The following is a 19,134-nucleotide window of genomic DNA, read 5'->3' as shown; positions in this document are numbered from 1 at the left end:
GAAGCCTCCTATTTTTATCCCTTATGTGAGAGAGAAAACAAAAATAACTTGCACCAAACTATAGACAAGGCTGCAGTAATATCTAAATAATAACTATAATAATAAATAAACGTGTCCTACAAAAGGGACAAAATTCAACTGTTAGTTTACATACATTTTACCAAACCCATTTTTGTTTTGATTTAGTTTGAGAAATAGTAACTTAGATGCTTACTTTAATTACTTATCTAACTTTATGCATATAATTTCTTACTCTACTTACTTTCTTGGTTATTTGCTTACTTTTGATACATTCTTACTTTTTACTTAATTTCTTAACTTATTTATTTTACATACTTAGTTTACTTATTTACTTTATATACTTTCTTTACTTACTTGCTTTACTTGGTTTCTTACTTTATAAACTTGCATAACTTACTTTATTTACACACTTTCTTTACTTACTTGCTTTACTTGGTTTCTTACATTATTTACTTCACTTACATAACTTACTTTATTTATATAATTATTTACTTTCATATTTTACTTATTTAGTTTCTTATGGTAACTAATTTCTTATGTTAACTAACTAATTTTTTTCATTTTGTGTGTGTGTGTGTGTGTGTGTGTGTGTGTGCGTAAAAAGCATGGCCTTAGGATGGTATAATTAGATGGTATAATTTGGTATATTCATCCCTGAATAAAGAGGAATGTGTAAAACGGCTCACCATGGATAACTTCCTGTTTAGTCTTCTTTGAACCATGTCAAAGTTCAGACCCCAAACATGTCTCCACTTATCATTAGCTGGCATAATAAAGCAATATAACACTTCTGTCCAGCTATAGGCAGATGACGTACAGCTGTATCATTCCTGGTACTCAGAGGTCTGTTTAGTTTACTGATTGTTTAGATAACGTGTTAACATGTAGATAGACAAATATCAGAGGTCCTTATTAGTGAAAATGAGGATCAAATAAAGGAGCGATCTCAACACTCTGATTCTAAACACGAGGAACCACGTCATTAATCTAGGAATCCTTCCTGATAGTAACCTCAGTTTAAAAACATCACATTATCATATCCATAATAACTCTTAAGATCAAGGAAACTCTCTCCACTACTCAAAGTAAACAAAGAAAATTTGTACAGATCTCTGTTACAACTAGCCTCGAGTACTGGCTTACAGAGGATCTATACTACTGTCAGAATCCAGATATGCACCCGATCTCTCGCTTATGCCAAACATAAATCTGGTCATCTGAAGATGCAGCATGGTCTACTGGATACACACTTGAAAATAAGCCTTGCCACTGGACCTTTGACCAGCTCTGACAGGTCTAATGTTCCTGTGCAATTCATGAAGACTATATTAGTCATGTCAAGCTTGTACTCATTTTTAAACCATCGGGGTAGTCCCTTGACTATAAGGATACAGAGATCAGATATTCTGGCAATGGGAACCTTGTCATATACTTAATTATTAATACATAAACTTCCATTTGTAAATAATAAAATAAAAGCTAGCATTGAGACATTCCACAACATTAAATGTAACTATAAATGGACAACAAAAAAAAGTGTCGTTCGTTAATCATTTTTCCTTTAATGTTGGCAGTTTGCTGTGGTATAAGAAGAATAAACATGTCAGGATGTGCTGCTGTTAATTAATCAATAACGCTGAGAAAACGTGGCCATTCAGAGTTAAGAGAACATATTGTGTATAGTTTAAATAAAAAATATTTAGTTTCTCATCAAAATGCAATTTCCTTGCTTATGTTAAGCTTAATTTAAACATGTTTCTAATTACTAGACTGAACTATGTAGCGTGAGCATGGTATCCATTCACATAGTATTAACATAAACTAATTACATTCTGAAATATGCTTCTGAGGATGGCACTGATGGCGAACCATAACTATAGTATTAAACTGTATTAACATAATTTAGCTGTGTGGTAGAATAGTGCAGCAGTAACGGAGCTGTCGCAGAACACCATGATCCAGGTTCGAGCCTCAGTTCGGGTGCAAATGAAGAATTGATTTTATTCAGGGCTTTGAAAATACATGATCAAATCATGTTGGGTGTATGATAAATTGTGTAAATGTAACTCAATTCAATCGTATGGACCTGTGTATCTGTTTTAATGAACTCTTGCTAGCGGTACACTGGCGTTCCATTACGATCAACTTATCCGATTTGTTTCAATAAGTATAAACAAATGAGTTATACTATCACCTCAAGTCTGTTAAAAGATGAATCAGGACACGGTTGGGTTTCTGTGTGTAGAGTATCGTGACTCCGTGTTAGCTGCTAGTGAGCAGGGCGATGGGAAACGGGAGGGGTGTGAGCCCCGTGCTGGGCAAACAGTTCACACGTCTCCACAATAAAGCCACTTTTCCACTGCACGGTACGGCACAGTACGGCTAGGCTCGACTCGACTCGCTTTACTTTTCTGAGCGGGTGCCATCTTCCGCTCGCCTTCACGCAGGAATAATGTTGTATTATGGAAGCCCTGTACAAATACACGGTCAGGCCGTATTCCAAACGCCTTTCCTGTTCACTGATCACGGAGCCTATTAAGGATGTAAAATAACGGCGCCGTAGAACCTACGTAGCGCTCGATACGACTAAGATTCAGCCGCGACAGGAACGACTTCCATAAACGCCTGTTTGGAAATCGGTAACGAGCGAGATGTAAAAATCTAAGACAGACAGCTTTGTTGTAATTTTATCTGTAATGAGATAAACAACAATTTTCAATGAATAGAAAATCACCGTACGCAAAATATATATTAAATGACACATTTATTCAGGCACAATACAGAAGCACTCGTTAAGGAGAATTCCCCGCTCCCTCAGTGCGTGGCTCACGTTTAGTATCGGATCGGCTCGCTCCGAACCTCGACCGAACCGGTACTAAAAGAAGTACCAGGTACTCTCCACAGTGGAAAGTCGAGTCGAGCCGTACCGTACCGTGCGGTGGAAAAGTGCCATAACGTTGGTACAGCGATAAAGCGGATAACACGACTAAAACTTTTTTGTTAGTGAAACACTGTATACATCTGCCATGATAAAATGATAACAATTCAAATTCTTAAAGCCCTGAGTGTCTACTGAGTGTCTTCATATGAGCTTGTAACCACTACTGTGGAGTGTGGACAAATACATTCAACGCTGAACACAGGCACCCCCAAAAACAAGCAGAAATGTCCTCTTTTTTGCCCTCTGGTGAATAATAAAAGAGTTAAGTTCATTCATAGGGCTTTTTGCCACTCCATCTCTACAAAGCTTGCCACATCACTGGCATACTTTCCAACAGTAAAGACCTTCCTTGCATATTTAGTCCACAGCCTCACTACTCGCATGTCAATCAATAGTTTACAATCTCGACTCTCACCAGGAAGTAACCCGAGAGCACGAGGCACTGACATCCGAGATGGTACTTAATCGCTTCTCTATTCATTATTCATATCTACCCAGGTAATGCTTGTAATCCTATTGCGCCCACTCCAGAACTTTAATTAAGTTGAGAGTGAAATGTGCAACGAAAGTGTGTTCTTGACATAATTTTTTATTAGTGATCCCCCCCCCGAGAGCGAGAGCACGAGAGCGTTTCAGATCGTAACAAAGCACCGCCCCGTTCATGAAGCGCGTGGAAGTTCTTGCGTGTACGTGCGACGGCGTTAGGACCCCGCGGACGCCGGTTAAATGCTCGGCCGAGCGGCACCTGTTGCGTTCAAAAAGGGAAACCGGGACGATGATGTGCTGTCTTTCTGCTCGGAGATCCTTCTAACAAACAAGTCAGCGAGTCAGAGTTTTACCACATCCTTGCTGAACGCTCACACACACACACACGCACGCACGCACGCGTGAGTGAGTGAGCGAGCGAGCTCACCGCGCGAGACGGGAAATAACGAGTTTATCGTGCACGCGATCTGAGTGACGTTATCTCCAGGTAAGTCTAAACTGTGAAGATTTCATGAGTAGTCATACGGATTAATATCTACATGTATGTTAAGATTTTCACCAGTTTCCTCTCCAGTCTTCCTCCCTGACTTTATCTCCTGTAGATTCTAAACTTTCTGTATGACTATGAACTCTTCATTTGTACTTCCTTGAACGAAATGTGACCCTAATGGATGCGAATGTAGAACAATATATAAGCAGTCTAAAAAGCTGGCTCAAAGTCAATGTCTCGATGTCTCAGTGTCTCAAGCTGCCACTGAAGACTTCAGAAAGGCGTCTTTGATGTTTTTATACAATGAGTCCGGTTTTCTGTTGAGTGTCACACCGTTTTTTTCCGTCCATGAGGAAGTACTTGACACATCTCTATGAGTACGAGGAGAAACAACAACAACAACAACAACTATTAAGTTACAGCTCATATACACACGACTAGCATTAAATATTCGTTATTTCAAAACCTTCTAGAAGTATTTGGTGATGTTTTGTGGTAAAAGAAAGTGAGGGAAGGATTGAGTTTGTGTCTCATACATTTTACATTGTCTTGGTTGACTTATTGTTTTAAAAAAAAAAAAAAAAAAAGTTAATCCCAGGTGAACCTGTTTCTCTGAGCTATTGTTGAGAGGTTAGTTGTCTCAAAGGTATGCTCATGCTTCTGTTACACTTATGACTAAACAAATGAGTGAACTGTTAACAAAACCAATTGTACTCATATTTGCGTAGGTACAGCTGCTGGACAGGTAAGACCGGTAGGTATCTCACTGAGACGCAGAGAAATGTGTGATCACTTAAATTCCAAGACCCTCCCAAATGTCAAACCTTGCCCGAAAAACTGAAGCGTATATTCAGCGGTCTTTGGTTTAATCCATTACTCTGAAGTGTTTCTGAGGACTGACCAGTAAAAAGTGGTATTGGTAATTGGTAGATGGATTTGCAACCCTAAATTGCCCATAAGTGTGAGGGTGTGTGTGGTGTGATGGACTGTGATGGTATTCCTGCCTCACACCCAATGTTTCTGAGATCCACTATGACCTTACCTATCACTTAGTAAAGATGAATGAATGAAAAATGTATAATTTTTTATGTTACACATTTCTGTGTGGGGTTTTGGGGTGGTTGTTTTGTAGAAATTTTGATCTCACGTCTGACTAAACATACTCGGACTTGTTTCCAAGCACTATTCCTGCCTAGATTAACAGAAGCAAAAGAGGTTCACCCATTTTATAAATTTTTTTTTAACCAGGATTCATTCATTCATCTTAAGTAAGTGCTTTATTCCGGGAATCTGGAGCTTATCCCAGGAACGGTTTATGCAAGGCGGGAGAATTCACCCCCAGCTGGAACACCAGTCCGCCGCAGGGATACCATTCACGCTCGTTCATACCTTAGCAAATCCACTTAACGGCATTTTTTTTTTAGATGGTTGAAATGAAAGGAAACAAAAGAACCTGGAGGAAACCCAGAGAAAATGTGAAAGGCGACACGGACGACAACGTGAACGCAGGATCGAACCAGTTATTTTGACATTTGTATGACTACAGTTTAAGAGAAGCCGATGTTATGGATGGCCAAAATGTTATCCAAAAAACAATTAGACTAAAACTGTTGTCTCCACTCGGACATCTTATTTACTAGAGTCTATGTGTTGTGGTTTGTAGTGTATAAATAACCACTTTTTTAGATGGCTCTTGATGAAAGTTGGAACAAAATAATATATATTCGAGAGCTATTTGTGTCCTGATGTAAAATTACACCAAGAGGACAATTATTCTGAAATGTACTTCTTCTTTTTAAAAAAAAAAAAAAAAAAGTACTGGAAAATGTCTTCGCTAAATTCTTTGCCTAACAAAACTAAACAGATTCATTTCAAAATTCGTCACAAAACATATCCATGAAATTCGATTGAGCTATTTTGAATAGGTCGCCTAAATGTATTAACAATGAGAAAAGTAATTCCTTCATTTATTTTGAGTTCAATAGACTTTTTAAATAAAGTGGGGCTTCAGTCAATGTTAAACTGTTCAGTGAGCAAACTTTGGTTTTGAGTTTTTGGAACATGGGATGCATCTTGTTCTTGTCCTGTGTTTTTAAGTGATCTGATGTGTTGCTTGGTACAATGGTACAATGGGCAGCTGAATATGAGAGCCTGGCACCATTGGATCGTGTGTGTGTGTGTGTGTGTGTGTGTGGGGAAGCAAAGTGTGTGGTGGGATCCAGTGGTTGGTGCACTTCACTTCAGCTACCTCAGTTGATAATGCGATTAGCTGAACCTGCTCGAGCTATTGAAATTAGGATAATGCACCAGTTAGACCATTTCCATGGAAACCTACATTGTTCTGTGTGCCTCCTGTTTTAGGATGCGCCTGAGACGTCGTGTCTCGCCACTGAAGCTGGCCCTGCTGGGTGGTGCGCTCTTCATGCTGGTCCTTGTGGTGCTTCAGAGGGACGTGGGAGGTGGTAGTGAGGAGCCCTGGTTCCAGGATTTATCCAACCGGAAGGAACAAGTGCTGGAATTAGTCCGCAACTTGGCCTTCCAGATTCCAGGCCAACCAGGCAGTCCACAGCAGCCTGCAGAAGTGGATAAAAATTGCCCCTCAGGATTTTACACCCAGGCTGAACTCAAACCGTTGTTCGAGAGGCCGCCGGAGGATCCGCAGAGCCAAGGTGCTGGAGGGAGCGCGTTCCAGAAGGACGATCTCACTCCGGATGAAGTGAAGGAGAAGGACGAGGGCATGACCAGACACTGCTTTAACCAGTTCGCTAGCGATCGGATCTCTCTGCACCGCAGCCTTGGAGAGGACACCCGGCCTCCAGAGTAAGAACATTTTGTGCATGTTGTTGGTTTTTTTTTTTTTTTTTTTTTTTTTCTCCAGTCCAAGGTCTTTTAAAGTCATCATCCGACTACATACAATATCAACAGAACAGTCTTGACACTTTTATACTGGTGCTCGAGTGCAAGCATTCATGTTTCTCTTAGCTGAGCAGTATTGTGTTGACTCAAGTGCTGAACCTGAACATTTATGATTGTTAACCAAATAGACATTATTGATAGTGTTCTGTACCGTAGTGTTTACAGTAAGGACCTGCTAATCAGGCTTTCACTAGTGGTGTTGCCACTACAAGAGAAGGAAGCGTTTTGATATCAGGCTCAACTTCTCTGCACTGTGTAATGGATAATTTGTTTATTTTCCCATCAGTTAAATGTTGCGCCAAATGTTGCTTCCTTGGATATTCAGAAAATAAGGTACATCCTTGAGGAATCCGTCGTGAGCCAATAATTCTAATGTAGCAGCTCGGTTGTGCCAGCTGGCACGATCTCATGCCCTAAAGACGTTCGTTTTTATCGCTGGTCACAGAAACTCTCATTGTAACGCTATTGAAAACACTCTTGATGAGTGACTCTTGGTTGAGAGAGAATGTTTTTAATGCTTTATCTTGCAGAACTGGGGAGGGGAAAAAAAAAAGTTATTCCCGTTTATTCAATGGCGCTGTGGAATTCTCGAATCTGATCGGTCGGAAGGCGTTACTACGTTATTTATTCAAACTTGCTATATAACAAAGAAAAATGTATAATCATCCGATGTAGTATGTGAGGAGATTTATGGAAGGAGTCTCCGGTGTTGGCGCTTTGTAACGGTCAGCAAGTTTCCCGCCACAGGAAAGTCTTTAGGAAGGCGCAGTTTACGCTTCGTTTCTCAGTAACTTCACAAGCTGTGGTTTTATTTGTCTTTGCTAAATTTAGTACGTAAATAAGAAATGAGAGGCTGGTGAGAGAACTACTGTTTATAGCTACTATAACGTAAGCGAGAACCTTGTTTCATGGCGGTTTCTCCACAGTAAACGGTAACTGTAAATGGATTAAAAAGAATGTGTCATTGTTGAACGAATGAAAACGTGACCGTCGGCAAATTCGCTGTGATGTAAGAGACGTAAAACAGTTTGTGACGTGCTGTTCTTGTAAAATGACCGACTTCTGCGCTCAGAGTCGTACCCATAACTTGTATTGCACCACACCATTGCGTTGTTTTTTTTTTTTTTTTTTAAATAATAAGTAAGGAATAAAAAAACGTTGTGTTTTTATCGCTTACTTATTAGTATAATGCCAACTCTTCCACTGTACGTAAACTGATGTAACTGCCAAATGATGGGTATATAATCTGTTAGACTAAACAACGAAAGAATCCCCGAATTACAAACTAGAACTGCTCTGAGAATGTTCTGTTCGGTCTTAGAATGTCCAGTACGCTGGCCAATTTCTGAGTAAAGTGTTCATTTTACAGACCATGCCAAAATGTGTCAACGTCACCACGGCGTTTTCCACCAAATCCTGTTCGAATACGTTGTTGAACTTGCGCAGGGACCTTCTCAAATATGCTTCATGAAAAATGGATTAAAGAACGTGGTGTTGTTGATTATACTGAAGTGTTGTTTTGTTGTCGAGGAGCCTTTTTTTTTTTCGTCTTCTTAGTTAACATTTTTGGAAGGAGTCTCCAATGTCAGCACTTTGTAACTTTCGAGGTAAAGCTGGAACGTCTTATTTTTCCAACAAGGGGGAATTCTTCAGGACTTTCTTTATAACAAAGAAGCCTTATTTACTTCGAGAGAGAATAAGTAGCGAGGGAACAACTGTTTAAGGCTGTGAAATAACATGAAATAACTAATGTTCTGCAGATGTTCCACAACATTTAAATGTAACTAGAAAAGTATAAAAGTGGGTGGTGTTCTTTAATAATAATTTTTTTTCATTTAAAGTGCATTGGAAGATTGCTGGAATAAAACACTTTGCGACGAGTTTGCTTTGCTTCAGGCCACATCACACCACCCCATCGTTGCTTATTTTTCTATAACCGCACGTCCGGAAGTTGTTTTTTTTTTTTTTTTTTAACTTATTTTTTTTCTCTCTCACTTAGTGTATTTCCATTTTCTCCCATTTCTAATGATATTCTCACCGCAGAACTAATTTCCATCCCTCAGGTGTGTGGAGCGTAAATTCCGCCGGTGTCCCCCTCTTCCCACGACCAGCGTGATCATCGTGTTCCACAACGAGGCCTGGTCCACACTGCTGCGCACCGTCCACAGCGTGCTATACACCACCCCAGCCGCCCTGCTGCGCGAAATCATAATGGTGGATGATGCAAGCACGGCAGGTGGGTGCGGTGTTTATCATGAGCGCTGATAACACTTTAGGACAACATTAAGCCCAGGATCTTGGCTCTGCACTCTGTTTTATTGCCCCAGCTCTGCCCTAAGTGCAAACAAATCTGCCGTTACGATGCCAAACACCTGCAACTGTATTTGTACAAAGCGTGTCGTTTCCCAAGTCACTTTCAGGCATGAACGCCGCACGAACCACTTTTTCTGAAAGTGCAGTGTCGGCCATTAACGCATCTGGTATATGGCCTCGAATATAAGTTGTGGTGAAATTTGTCAGGAGGAGGATTTTGTGGAAAAGGGAACTTGCTTGTAGACTGCTGAGTCATGCAGAGTTTTGCATTTGTCCTCAACTAACGTGTTTTGAGTTCGTACTTTAACTATAAGATTAACATTAAACAGAAAGCCTTGTGTAAAAACTATCAAAAACTAAATGTGCGAGACAGCCATCGTTTACCATCACTATTTAAGTACATATAAGAGTTTTTTTTTTATTAAGTGGTAAAAGTTTCCGTCGAAGTACAGGTTCATAATCTTCAGAGCATTTAGTTAGGTGGGTATTTAGTCGAGCTGCACATGAGTCAAGACTTTGGGACTTTTACCACCTCTTCACAAAAGTTTCCACAGGCCACAAAAGGCCAAAACCAACAGTCCATGTATAGTCAACGCAGGAAAATTACATACACTCTATGGCCAAACGTTTGAGGACACATGGCCATCTCACACATGTGCTTGTCGAACATCTCGTTCCAGATCGAGTCCCCATTTGCTGTTGTTATATCCTCAACTCTTCTGGGAAGGCTTTCCTCTAGATTTTGGAGTGTAGCTCTGGGGTTTTGCGCTCGTTCAGCCACAAGAACGTTCGTGAGGTCAGGTAGCGATGTCCTGTGAAGAGGCCTAGGGTGCACTCGACGTTCCAGTTCATCTCAAAAGGTGTTCGGTCGGGGTCGAAGTCAGGGCTCTGTGCAGGACACGCGAGGTCTTCCACTCCAACCTCGGGGAAAAAGTGTCTTCACGGAGCTCGCTTTGTGCAAAGAAGCATTGTCATGCTGGAACACTTTTGGTTCCAGTGAAGGGAAATTGTAATGCAACAGCATACAAAGATATTCTATGTAATTGTGTGCTTCCAGCTTTGTGGCAAAAGATTGGGAAAGAACCACGTATGGGTGCGATGGTCAAGCGTCTACATCCTTTTAACCATACAGTGTATGTGAAATGTGTACGTGAAAACGCAGCATAAAACTACATGCGGTCACCTCGTGGGTAAACATATCGACAGAAAATATAGATGATCTTAATCATTTGAATAGGATTAATATGAGTGAAGACAAAAACGTCAAATACGTGTAATCGCCCTGCTTTTATTGTGTAGTCATTGTTGGTTTGTTTTGTGTTAAACATATATTTCCATGCCCCTGGATGCTGCTGCAGGTCATCTACACTCTCAGCTGGATGAGTACGTAAAGATGCTGAAGGTGGTTAAAGTCGTGCGTCAGGTGGAGAGGAAGGGACTCATCACGGCCCGACTGCTGGGAGCCAGCCACGCTCGGGGCGAGACCCTCACCTTCCTCGACGCTCACTGTAGGATCACTTTCATTTTCCTTTCACACTTAGATTTATCTCTAATCACCCTGGTATATGATGCGATCCACAGCCCTGATCACACGTGTTCATTTTGTTCAATTACACCTAATTATAACTATTTTTCTAGCACTGGTTGTTTGGTATTAGCGATTACACAAATGCAAGATTTTCAATTTAAGAGTAGTAAATAGCTTGAGGAAATTAGGGAGGGGGGGGACGGGGACAGTTCTAAATTTCAGCCGATTTTTACTTCTGTTTCATTCTCAGATCTCGTGTCCGATAACACTGTTTTCGCGAGGTGTGTTTAGTTAAATTAAAATGAAAATGTCATTTAAAAAAATGACAGTCTGCTGTTTGCTCTCCCATCATGGTTCATACGGATTTGTTCAATATGAGCATGAAAAACCTGTAGAGCCAGCAGACTTATCCATACTTATACATTGCATTCTTGTGGTTCATGCATTATTAAGCGTTTTTTTTTTTTTTGGTTTGTTTGCTTTTTCTCCAGGTGAGTGTTTCCACGGCTGGCTCGAGCCACTGCTCGCTCGAATCGTGGAAGAGCCGACGGCCGTCGTGAGCCCTGAAATCACCGGCATCGACTTAAACACGTTTAAGTTTAACAAGCCTGTGGCCACTGCACGCGCTCAGAACCGCGGAAACTTCGACTGGAGCCTGACGTTCGGCTGGGAGGCCATTCCTCAGTACGAGCAGGCAAAGCGCAAAGATGAGACATACCCTGTCAAGTGAGTCTTTCTCTCTCTCTCTCTCATGCTCTTGGTCAAGAGCTCGCTCTTGTCATGATCTGTCTGTTTCACTCTCTCTCTCTGAGTCTATCTGTCTTTCCTGAACACTCTCTCTCTCTCTCTCTCTCTCTCTCTCTCTCTCTCTCTCTCTCTCTCTCTCTCTCTCTCTGTCTCTCCATCTGTGTCTGTCTTTCTCTGTGTCTCTGTCTCATTCTCTCACTCTCTGTCTGCTTTGTTCTTGCCCTGTCTGTGTCTGTCACTCGTTTCTTCTGTGTGTGTGTGTGTGTGTGTGTGTGTGTGTGTGTGTGTGTGTGTGTGTGTGTGTGTGTGTGTGTGTGTGTGTGTGTGTGTGTGTGTGTGTGTGTGTGTGTGTGTGTGTGTGTGTGTGTGTGTGTGTGTGTGTGTGTGTGTGTGTGTGTGTGTTTTCTGTCTGGTTTCGCACACATTCGTTCTATATCTCCATGTGACCGAGATAATGTCTACATGGTTTTTCTTCTTGCTGGTACAGGTAGTTACTGGTCAAGGCAATGTTTTACTGCAGCACTCAGGTTCAAATGACCTGAAATAGAGAGGGATAAGTATGCGCATTAACATTTGAAAATATAATCTAGTGCTCAGTTAATGTTCGCAGTAGTTTCTTGTTTACAGTAGAAGCAGTGATGGAGACAGGAGCTCAGCAGTGTGTCCTATAGTCTTATGAGGCTACAGAGTGTGTGTAGAATTTCCATTTCCTTTTTACCGGCAAGTAGCTTCATAAAACATGGTATCAGAGTTTGTATGTTAAATGAGCACTGAAATATGACTAAGCTGGGGGGTGGGGGGTCCTTATTGTTCTATTATGTGCAGTTTACTTATAAAAGAGAAAACTTTTCCCCTTTAGACTGAAGAATATTAATAAGAATGGAGAAACTGACAATTGAACAGTGTGCCACTTATATTTTTCAGTCTGCATGGAAAAATGTCAGAGCAGGGGTTCTCAAGGTTTTGCAGCAAGAGACCCCTTTATATTCTCATCATCCATTTACTCAAATATCAGGGTCATTCATTGAAGCATTTACAATAATATTTTGAAGAAGAATTTTTTTTATATATATATAATATAATATAATAGGGCTTTTATTATTTGCACCAGGTGTGCTTGAGCCGGAACACGTGAAATACCTGAACTGTCTAGGGGCATAAATATATGAAATAACCTGGACGGGGCAGAAAAAGGATGCTATCAATGGCTGCAAGCAGATTTCTGAGAAGGCAGGTTGTGAAAAACCCTCGAGTGACTGCAAAAGACCTGCAGCAGGACTTTGTGACAACAGACACTGAGGTTTCAGTAAGTCGTGTACTAAACGCAGAAGGTTTCCATGCCAGAACTGCAAGACGTTCACCGCTACTGACCCAAATGTACAAGAAAAGTTGGCTGAAAAATCATTTAAATAAGTCACAGAAGTGTGTGTGTGTGTTCGTGTTCCTGAACTATGCACAGACCAATTACTATGAAAGTTAAATCCAGCTTGAATCACTGCCCCAGAAGTAATTAAATTCATACAGCTCTCACACTGAAGATTTGAAAGTTATATGAATTGAATTATTTCTGTAGGATGTAACCGTCCTCATGTGCCCTCTGTGGGAGAAGTCCAATTATTTCTATTTCTGAAATCAGTTTATTTCTTTTAGATCAAACCCTGCGACATGTAATATTTTGGATATAAATCCATCAGTTATTTTCCTGTCAGATTTGTTTTCTCCTTTTATCCAGCAGATCCACCGTAGACTAAAAACGGAGCTTTAACTTTTTGTGAGTAGGTGTGCACAGTTTTATAAAATGTGATGAAATCTGTAAATGAACATAAATATTTATTGCTACACCAAACAAGGAAATATTTCCGGGTTTGTATTTTGTATATGCCATGCATGAATGTGTCTGTGCCCCCCGCCAAAAGAGTGACAGAAATACAAAGGATAGCAAGATTTTATGTTTGTGAGAGAACCCCTATTAAAAACTATAAAACTAATCAAAATTTGAATTGTAATGCACTTAGATGAGTTGATTAATTTTTTTCTGTAACAGAATCACGCCTTTAAGCACGAGGTCCTCGAAGTATGTTAGTTATATTGGTATAAATCGCAACCCATCATTATTAACGCGATTATATTTATTTTTGAGTTCTTTTACGCCTAATGGCCAAAAGTTTGTGGACACCTGACCAATCACGCTCATATCTGCTTTTTGAAGAACCTGTTCCAGAATTAGTCCCCCTTTGCTGTTATAACACTGTAAACTGAAATTTTAGTTCCAGTGAAGGGAAATTTGTAATGCTACATCATACAAAGACAAGCTAGACAGCTGTGTGCTTCAAACTTTGTTGTAACAGTCTGGGGAAGAACCACATATGGGTGTGATGGTCAAGTGTCCACATACTTTTGCCTATATAGTATAATTATTCATTGATGTGACTGGTCACTTGAATTGAATAGTTTTAATCCACACCTCAGCAACTCAAAAACAAGTAGCCTATAATTAATGACTTTCAATAAAATACTCAAAATATGTGAGTGCAAACGTTCGGGAATAAAAAATATGCTTCCTAAAAATAGTCAAAATATTGTTGTACACACTTAAATGAGCGCAATATTCTAGTTGATTATGTGCATAGCTTTTTTTTCCCCCCTTTTAATATTTTAAAACGATCCGTTGCTGGAATATACTGCATGGCCACTATACTTGGTCTACTCTAAACTGTTTAAAAATATTAATAAATTTTAAAAAATAAAATTTTAAAGAGCATGAAACCCCACAGCCACACTCCAAAATCTAGTGGAAAGCCTTCCCAGAATAATGGAGGTTATTATAACAGCAAATGGGGACTAAATCTGGAATGGGATGTTCAACAAGCACATATGGGTGTAATTGATCAGGTGTCCACAAACTTCTGGCCATATAGTGTAAGTTGTCATAAAATGTAGAGAAGGTGCTACCAACACCAGGCATTCGTGGGGGTCTGTGAGCTGATGGAAGCACCTGTTAGTTGGTTGCTCTTGGATTGTAGGGTAATTAGCAGGTGAACAAACTGTGAAGAAAATTAGAAGGGGGGGAGTGGTGAAAAATCCCCCCAAATGGAAAAGTTTAGTGTTAAGTACTAAGCAGTTTTTAAAACTCAGTCTGACAATTATTTGTTCTACTCAGGAAACATGTTTTCCAACTTAGATTGCACCCAGACATATCTTTTGATATGGTAGACACTAGGTATCAAAGATAGTTGTACCAAATGTCAAAGGTTTTCAGCTTTCATCCTTTGAATTCATTGAGATTATAAGCAAAAACATAAATTATTTCCTATAGGTATGTCCCATGTCTGAGTCCACCTCCATATTGGAGGTCATTTCATAAGAAATTCAAAGAAGTTCATTAATTATCGAAGATCTTTTACCCCCCATTCACATTCTTTCTTCAGTGGGCTGTTGCTGTTGTGTCTATACAAAGTTCTGCAGAACAGACGCAACAAAATCAGGGGAATTCCCTGAGTCAATTTTTTTTTCCCCCTCCACTGTTATTAGGCAGATTTTGATTTCCACCCTCTTTACATTTCTCTCTTCTCTTCCTTCCAGAACACCAGCCTTTGCTGGTGGTTTGTTCTCCATTTCCAAAGCGTATTTTGAGGAAATTGGAACGTATGACGACAAAATGGAGATCTGGGGTGGCGAGAATGTGGAGATGTCCTTCAGGGTTCGTTAAATCTCTCTGAGACGTTTTACTACGCTAAGTTTCCCTTACCGTGTTTCGTGTTGCTAACTGGAAATAAATGCTCAGGTGTGGCAATGTGGAGGCCAGCTGGAAATCATCCCGTGCTCTGTGGTCGGTCACGTCTTCCGCACGAAAAGTCCGCACACTTTCCCCAAAGGAACTGAAGTCATCGTGCGCAACCAGGTCCGCTTGGCTGAGGTTTGGATGGATGACTATAAGCAAATCTATTACCGCCGCAACCGGAATGCAGCCAGGATGGCCAAAGAGGTAAATGACTCTCTGTGAGATGAGGTTCTTTTCATTCACATTTACCAGGCTTGAGCATGTAAGGGATAATAGTGTCAAATCCAAATGACTAATTGACATAATCCCAATGTTTCCCATGAATTTTCTTGAATGATTGCAACTATATCTCAGGATTATACCAGATTTAAGTTCACCAGGCTTGGTCTTGTGCTAGATTTTTATTGTCTACTCTGGCTGGGGCTCTACTTGTTTTGAACAATGCCTGCATAAAAGAGCGTCTACAGTTTAGCCGCAGCGTTTACAACAAAGCAGTGGTCAGACCAAAGACAAATAAAATCATTCAACAGAAAAGTCAATTCAATGAAGGTGTAAGCACACACAAGGCCAGATTTGCGTCTGGTGGTGGTTACTTTTGCTTTGTGCTGATTTTGTCTGGCTGAACTTTGACCTGTGAATTCACAAGCCTCAGATTTGTGAGCCAGAAGAAAAGAAGGCAGGACTGTAATTCTCTTTGGTTAGGGAAAAAAAAGTAGATAAGCTACTTAAGTACTACTGGACTTCTACTTCCTTGTTTTCTTACTGTGTCTTTGTGCACATCTGGGGGGGGAATTGATTTTGTTCATTGACATGCTAGGGTTTTATGGTGAAATGTAATTTTTCTTTGTCTGCTAGGATTTTTGTTAGAAATGTTGGTACCTGCGACTGAAGATAGCTGCCTTATGTATCCTGAGTTCCTTTCACATAGTCTGGAGCATTAGCATCCAGAGCCTGGAGTCTCTAGCTTTAGGATCCAAGTCAAGTCAGGAGTCTCTATTTTAGGGACTCATCGAAAACCCAAAAATACTTTAGGACTTGACTCCACTTGGGCCCTAAAGCTAGAGACCCCAGACTCGACTTTGACCCTAAAGCTAGAGACCACAGACTCAACTTTGACCCTAAAGCTAGAGACCCCAGACTCGACTTTGACCCTAAAGCTAGAGACCCCAGACTCGACTTTGACCCTAAACCTGCAGACTCCTGACTCTACCTGGACCGTAAAGCTAGAGATGCTGGACCCAACTTGGACCCTAAAGCTTGAGACTCTGGTTTTGACTTAAACCCTAAAGGTAGTTGGGTACTTATGTGGTAAATGTGGTGTTTATCATGTCGGCTGTTGTGGGACCACATGTTTTGATGCTTTCTTTTATTTTAATGTATTTGTATCCATGGCCCACTGATGGAACAAAGTCATTATCTATTTGGGATGAATGGGTTGTGTAAGCCATTGGCAACATTCGAGCAGACATCAAGTTGCAAACCAATAAACTGAGTGAAGTTCATGTATCTGGTCTTCAATTACTAATATTAGATGACCAAAACGATGTGGATTTTATTTCCTGTTTAACCAACACCGTTTTGCTTTGGGTCCTGCAGATGAACTACGGTGATATCACAGAAAGGCTGAACCTCCGGGAAAGGTTACGCTGCAAGAACTTTACCTGGTATTTGAACAACGTCTACCCAGAAGCCTTTGTTCCAGATCTTAACCCTATTAAATTCGGAGCAGTAAGTCTTCATTTCAACCTGCCAGTAAAAACTTACAGATCTCAAGTCTTCATAAATGTGTTGAACCCTGTGCTCTTTGTATCGCCACGTAGATCAAAAACTTGGGGTCTCAGAACTGCCTGGATGTGGGGGAGAATAATAATGGTGGAAAGCCATTGATTATGTACGTGTGCCACAACATGGGAGGAAACCAGGTATGACCAGCATCTTTGCTATTGGTAAACTAGTTAGTTTTGAAAAAAATAAGGTTATAGGTTCATCCTCTGAGTGACTTGAGTGTTTTTTGGTTCTTTTCAGTACTTTGAGTACTCATCACACAAGGAGCTGAGGCATAACATGGGCAAACAGCTGTGCCTGCATGCCACCTCATACCCAGAGCAAGTGCAGATAGAGCAGTGTCAGCTGAAGGGTCGGGGTACCAACGTCGCCCCTCAGCAGGAGTGGATCTTCACCGAGGTATTGTTTACTGAACATTGAGTTCAACTAGTTTAGTGAGTTTTGCTGTAATTCCAGAAATTGTGCAGGGTTGTGTTGACTAAACTTGGCAGGGAATATTTGTAAGGAGAAAGTCCATAACAAGAAAAGACAATGAGCATACTCAAATTCCAAATGGCATTTGTTAAAGCCTTTCTCATGATCAGCAGATAAATCAAATATTTGTTGACTGTTTGTTTTATATGAATAAATAAGTATTCAAATATTTGATTTTTTTTTTTGCAGCCCTAATCAGCAGTGCTTACTAACTGGACTACTTCTTTCTGTCACTCTTTTGTAGGAGCAGTTATTAAAAAATCCTTCCTCAGGTAAGTGCCTGCACTTGATGAACAACAAGGTATTCATGAGCCCCTGCAACTCAAGAGACCTGCATCAACACTGGGTGCTCAGCTGATCTCTGTCTCTGTTGGAACGAAGTCGAGAATCCAGCCAGAAGGACAGCCATAACTTGGGCTCATATGCTCACTCCTGGCCCATCTATGTGAACTGATAGCATATGGGTCATTTACATCCATGCAATGGACCAAACTTTGGGGGGAAAAAAAAACAAAAACAAAAAAAAACTTTGAGAGTCAGGAACGTGAGTTGAGGCACCGTCTCTAAAACTGCTGCACTGTGGGACAGCATCATCTGACGGCAGTATTGTTTACATGCATTCACCAAACGTGTGCTTTCAACCTTTTTGCGTTTCAGCCTTCAAACTGCTACTTTTAAAGATTTTATTTATGTTTTAAAAAGTGTGTAATAAGTAATTGTATTTAATTTTTATTTTCTTTTAATTGAAGGCAGATGAGACGGCCTTTAATTTGCCAATCAGACATGGTGTATTGTATTTTGTCATAAGATCATTCCGTTATCCTGCCACAAGCCAAACTCCAGTGGGGTGTTTCATCAAGAAAGATTGATTACTTTTTTTTGTTTGTTTGTTTGTTTGTTTGTTTTTTAAGTCTAGTCAGAAATCATGGTACTCTTGTCTTACCAGACATTCTAATACGTGCAACTTGAGTTATTTAATGGTGTCGACACTCCTGATTGGGAAAGATCTCCAAGACTATTAAGTGAAAACATTGAAATGGATACTATTTGTCCTTGCTGTAATTAAAGCATTCTTGTGACTTTTCATTGCTCTCCATGATTGCGTGGTCACATTCTTCTTCTTTTCTTCTCAGTCGGAGGCTGTTTATAGATAAATATAGTACAGCATTTAGTTAGCGTTAATAAACGTCAAGTATTTGTGAACTATCAGGTTGTGCTTCTTATTCATACCTGCATTGTTCCATAAATAACCTGCATGAATAGAAGGAGTGCCTGGGACTGTAAGTAACCTGGAGGTGATTGTGTGTGTGATCATGTTTAATAATTTACACAATGAAGGTGCAGTCGCACTAGTTATCCTTTAAACCTAGGGTCAAATATTTTACTGAAGAAAAAAAATAGTGCGATTTATTGACTTAAATATTTTGTTAATAGTTGTTACAAAACTAATTTTTGTAACTTTATTACAAAACTAATTTGTTAATTTTATTTGGTAATTGATCATGAATTAAACGTTTTTACCTACGGTCCGCATCGACAAACCTTCCCTGCTAGTAAGTAACAGTGAGTATTTACATTTTTTTTATTCACTTTATTATGCTTTATTTGATTTGTATTGGATTTCCCTTCAGTTGTTTACATGCTTCTGTAAC

The 19,134-nt window shown here is 40.1% G+C and overlaps 1 protein-coding gene across 1 annotated transcript; it reads left to right on the top strand.

Moving 5' to 3' along the window:
- The first annotated feature begins 3,660 nt into the window (after window positions 1–3,660).
- galnt6 (UDP-N-acetyl-alpha-D-galactosamine:polypeptide N-acetylgalactosaminyltransferase 6 (GalNAc-T6)) lies at window positions 3,661–18,566 on the top strand. Its single transcript, XM_017487314.2, has 11 exons — window positions 3,661–3,935; window positions 6,300–6,758; window positions 8,918–9,090; window positions 10,526–10,675; window positions 11,187–11,421; window positions 15,025–15,142; window positions 15,227–15,427; window positions 16,820–16,951; window positions 17,044–17,145; window positions 17,249–17,407; window positions 17,727–18,566. Exons 2-11 carry the CDS (start codon window positions 6,301–6,303, stop codon window positions 17,838–17,840), a joined length of 1,842 nt encoding a protein of 613 aa, XP_017342803.1. The 5' UTR covers window positions 3,661–3,935; window position 6,300; the 3' UTR covers window positions 17,841–18,566.
- Window positions 18,567–19,134: the final 568 nt, after the last annotated feature.

Source organism: Ictalurus punctatus, chromosome 15 (assembly GCF_001660625.3).
Source record: "Ictalurus punctatus breed USDA103 chromosome 15, Coco_2.0, whole genome shotgun sequence".
NCBI lineage: Eukaryota > Metazoa > Chordata > Actinopteri > Siluriformes > Ictaluridae > Ictalurus > Ictalurus punctatus.
Note: the sequence above shows the minus strand (reverse complement) of the source record. Positions and strands in the feature narration are given on the sequence as shown.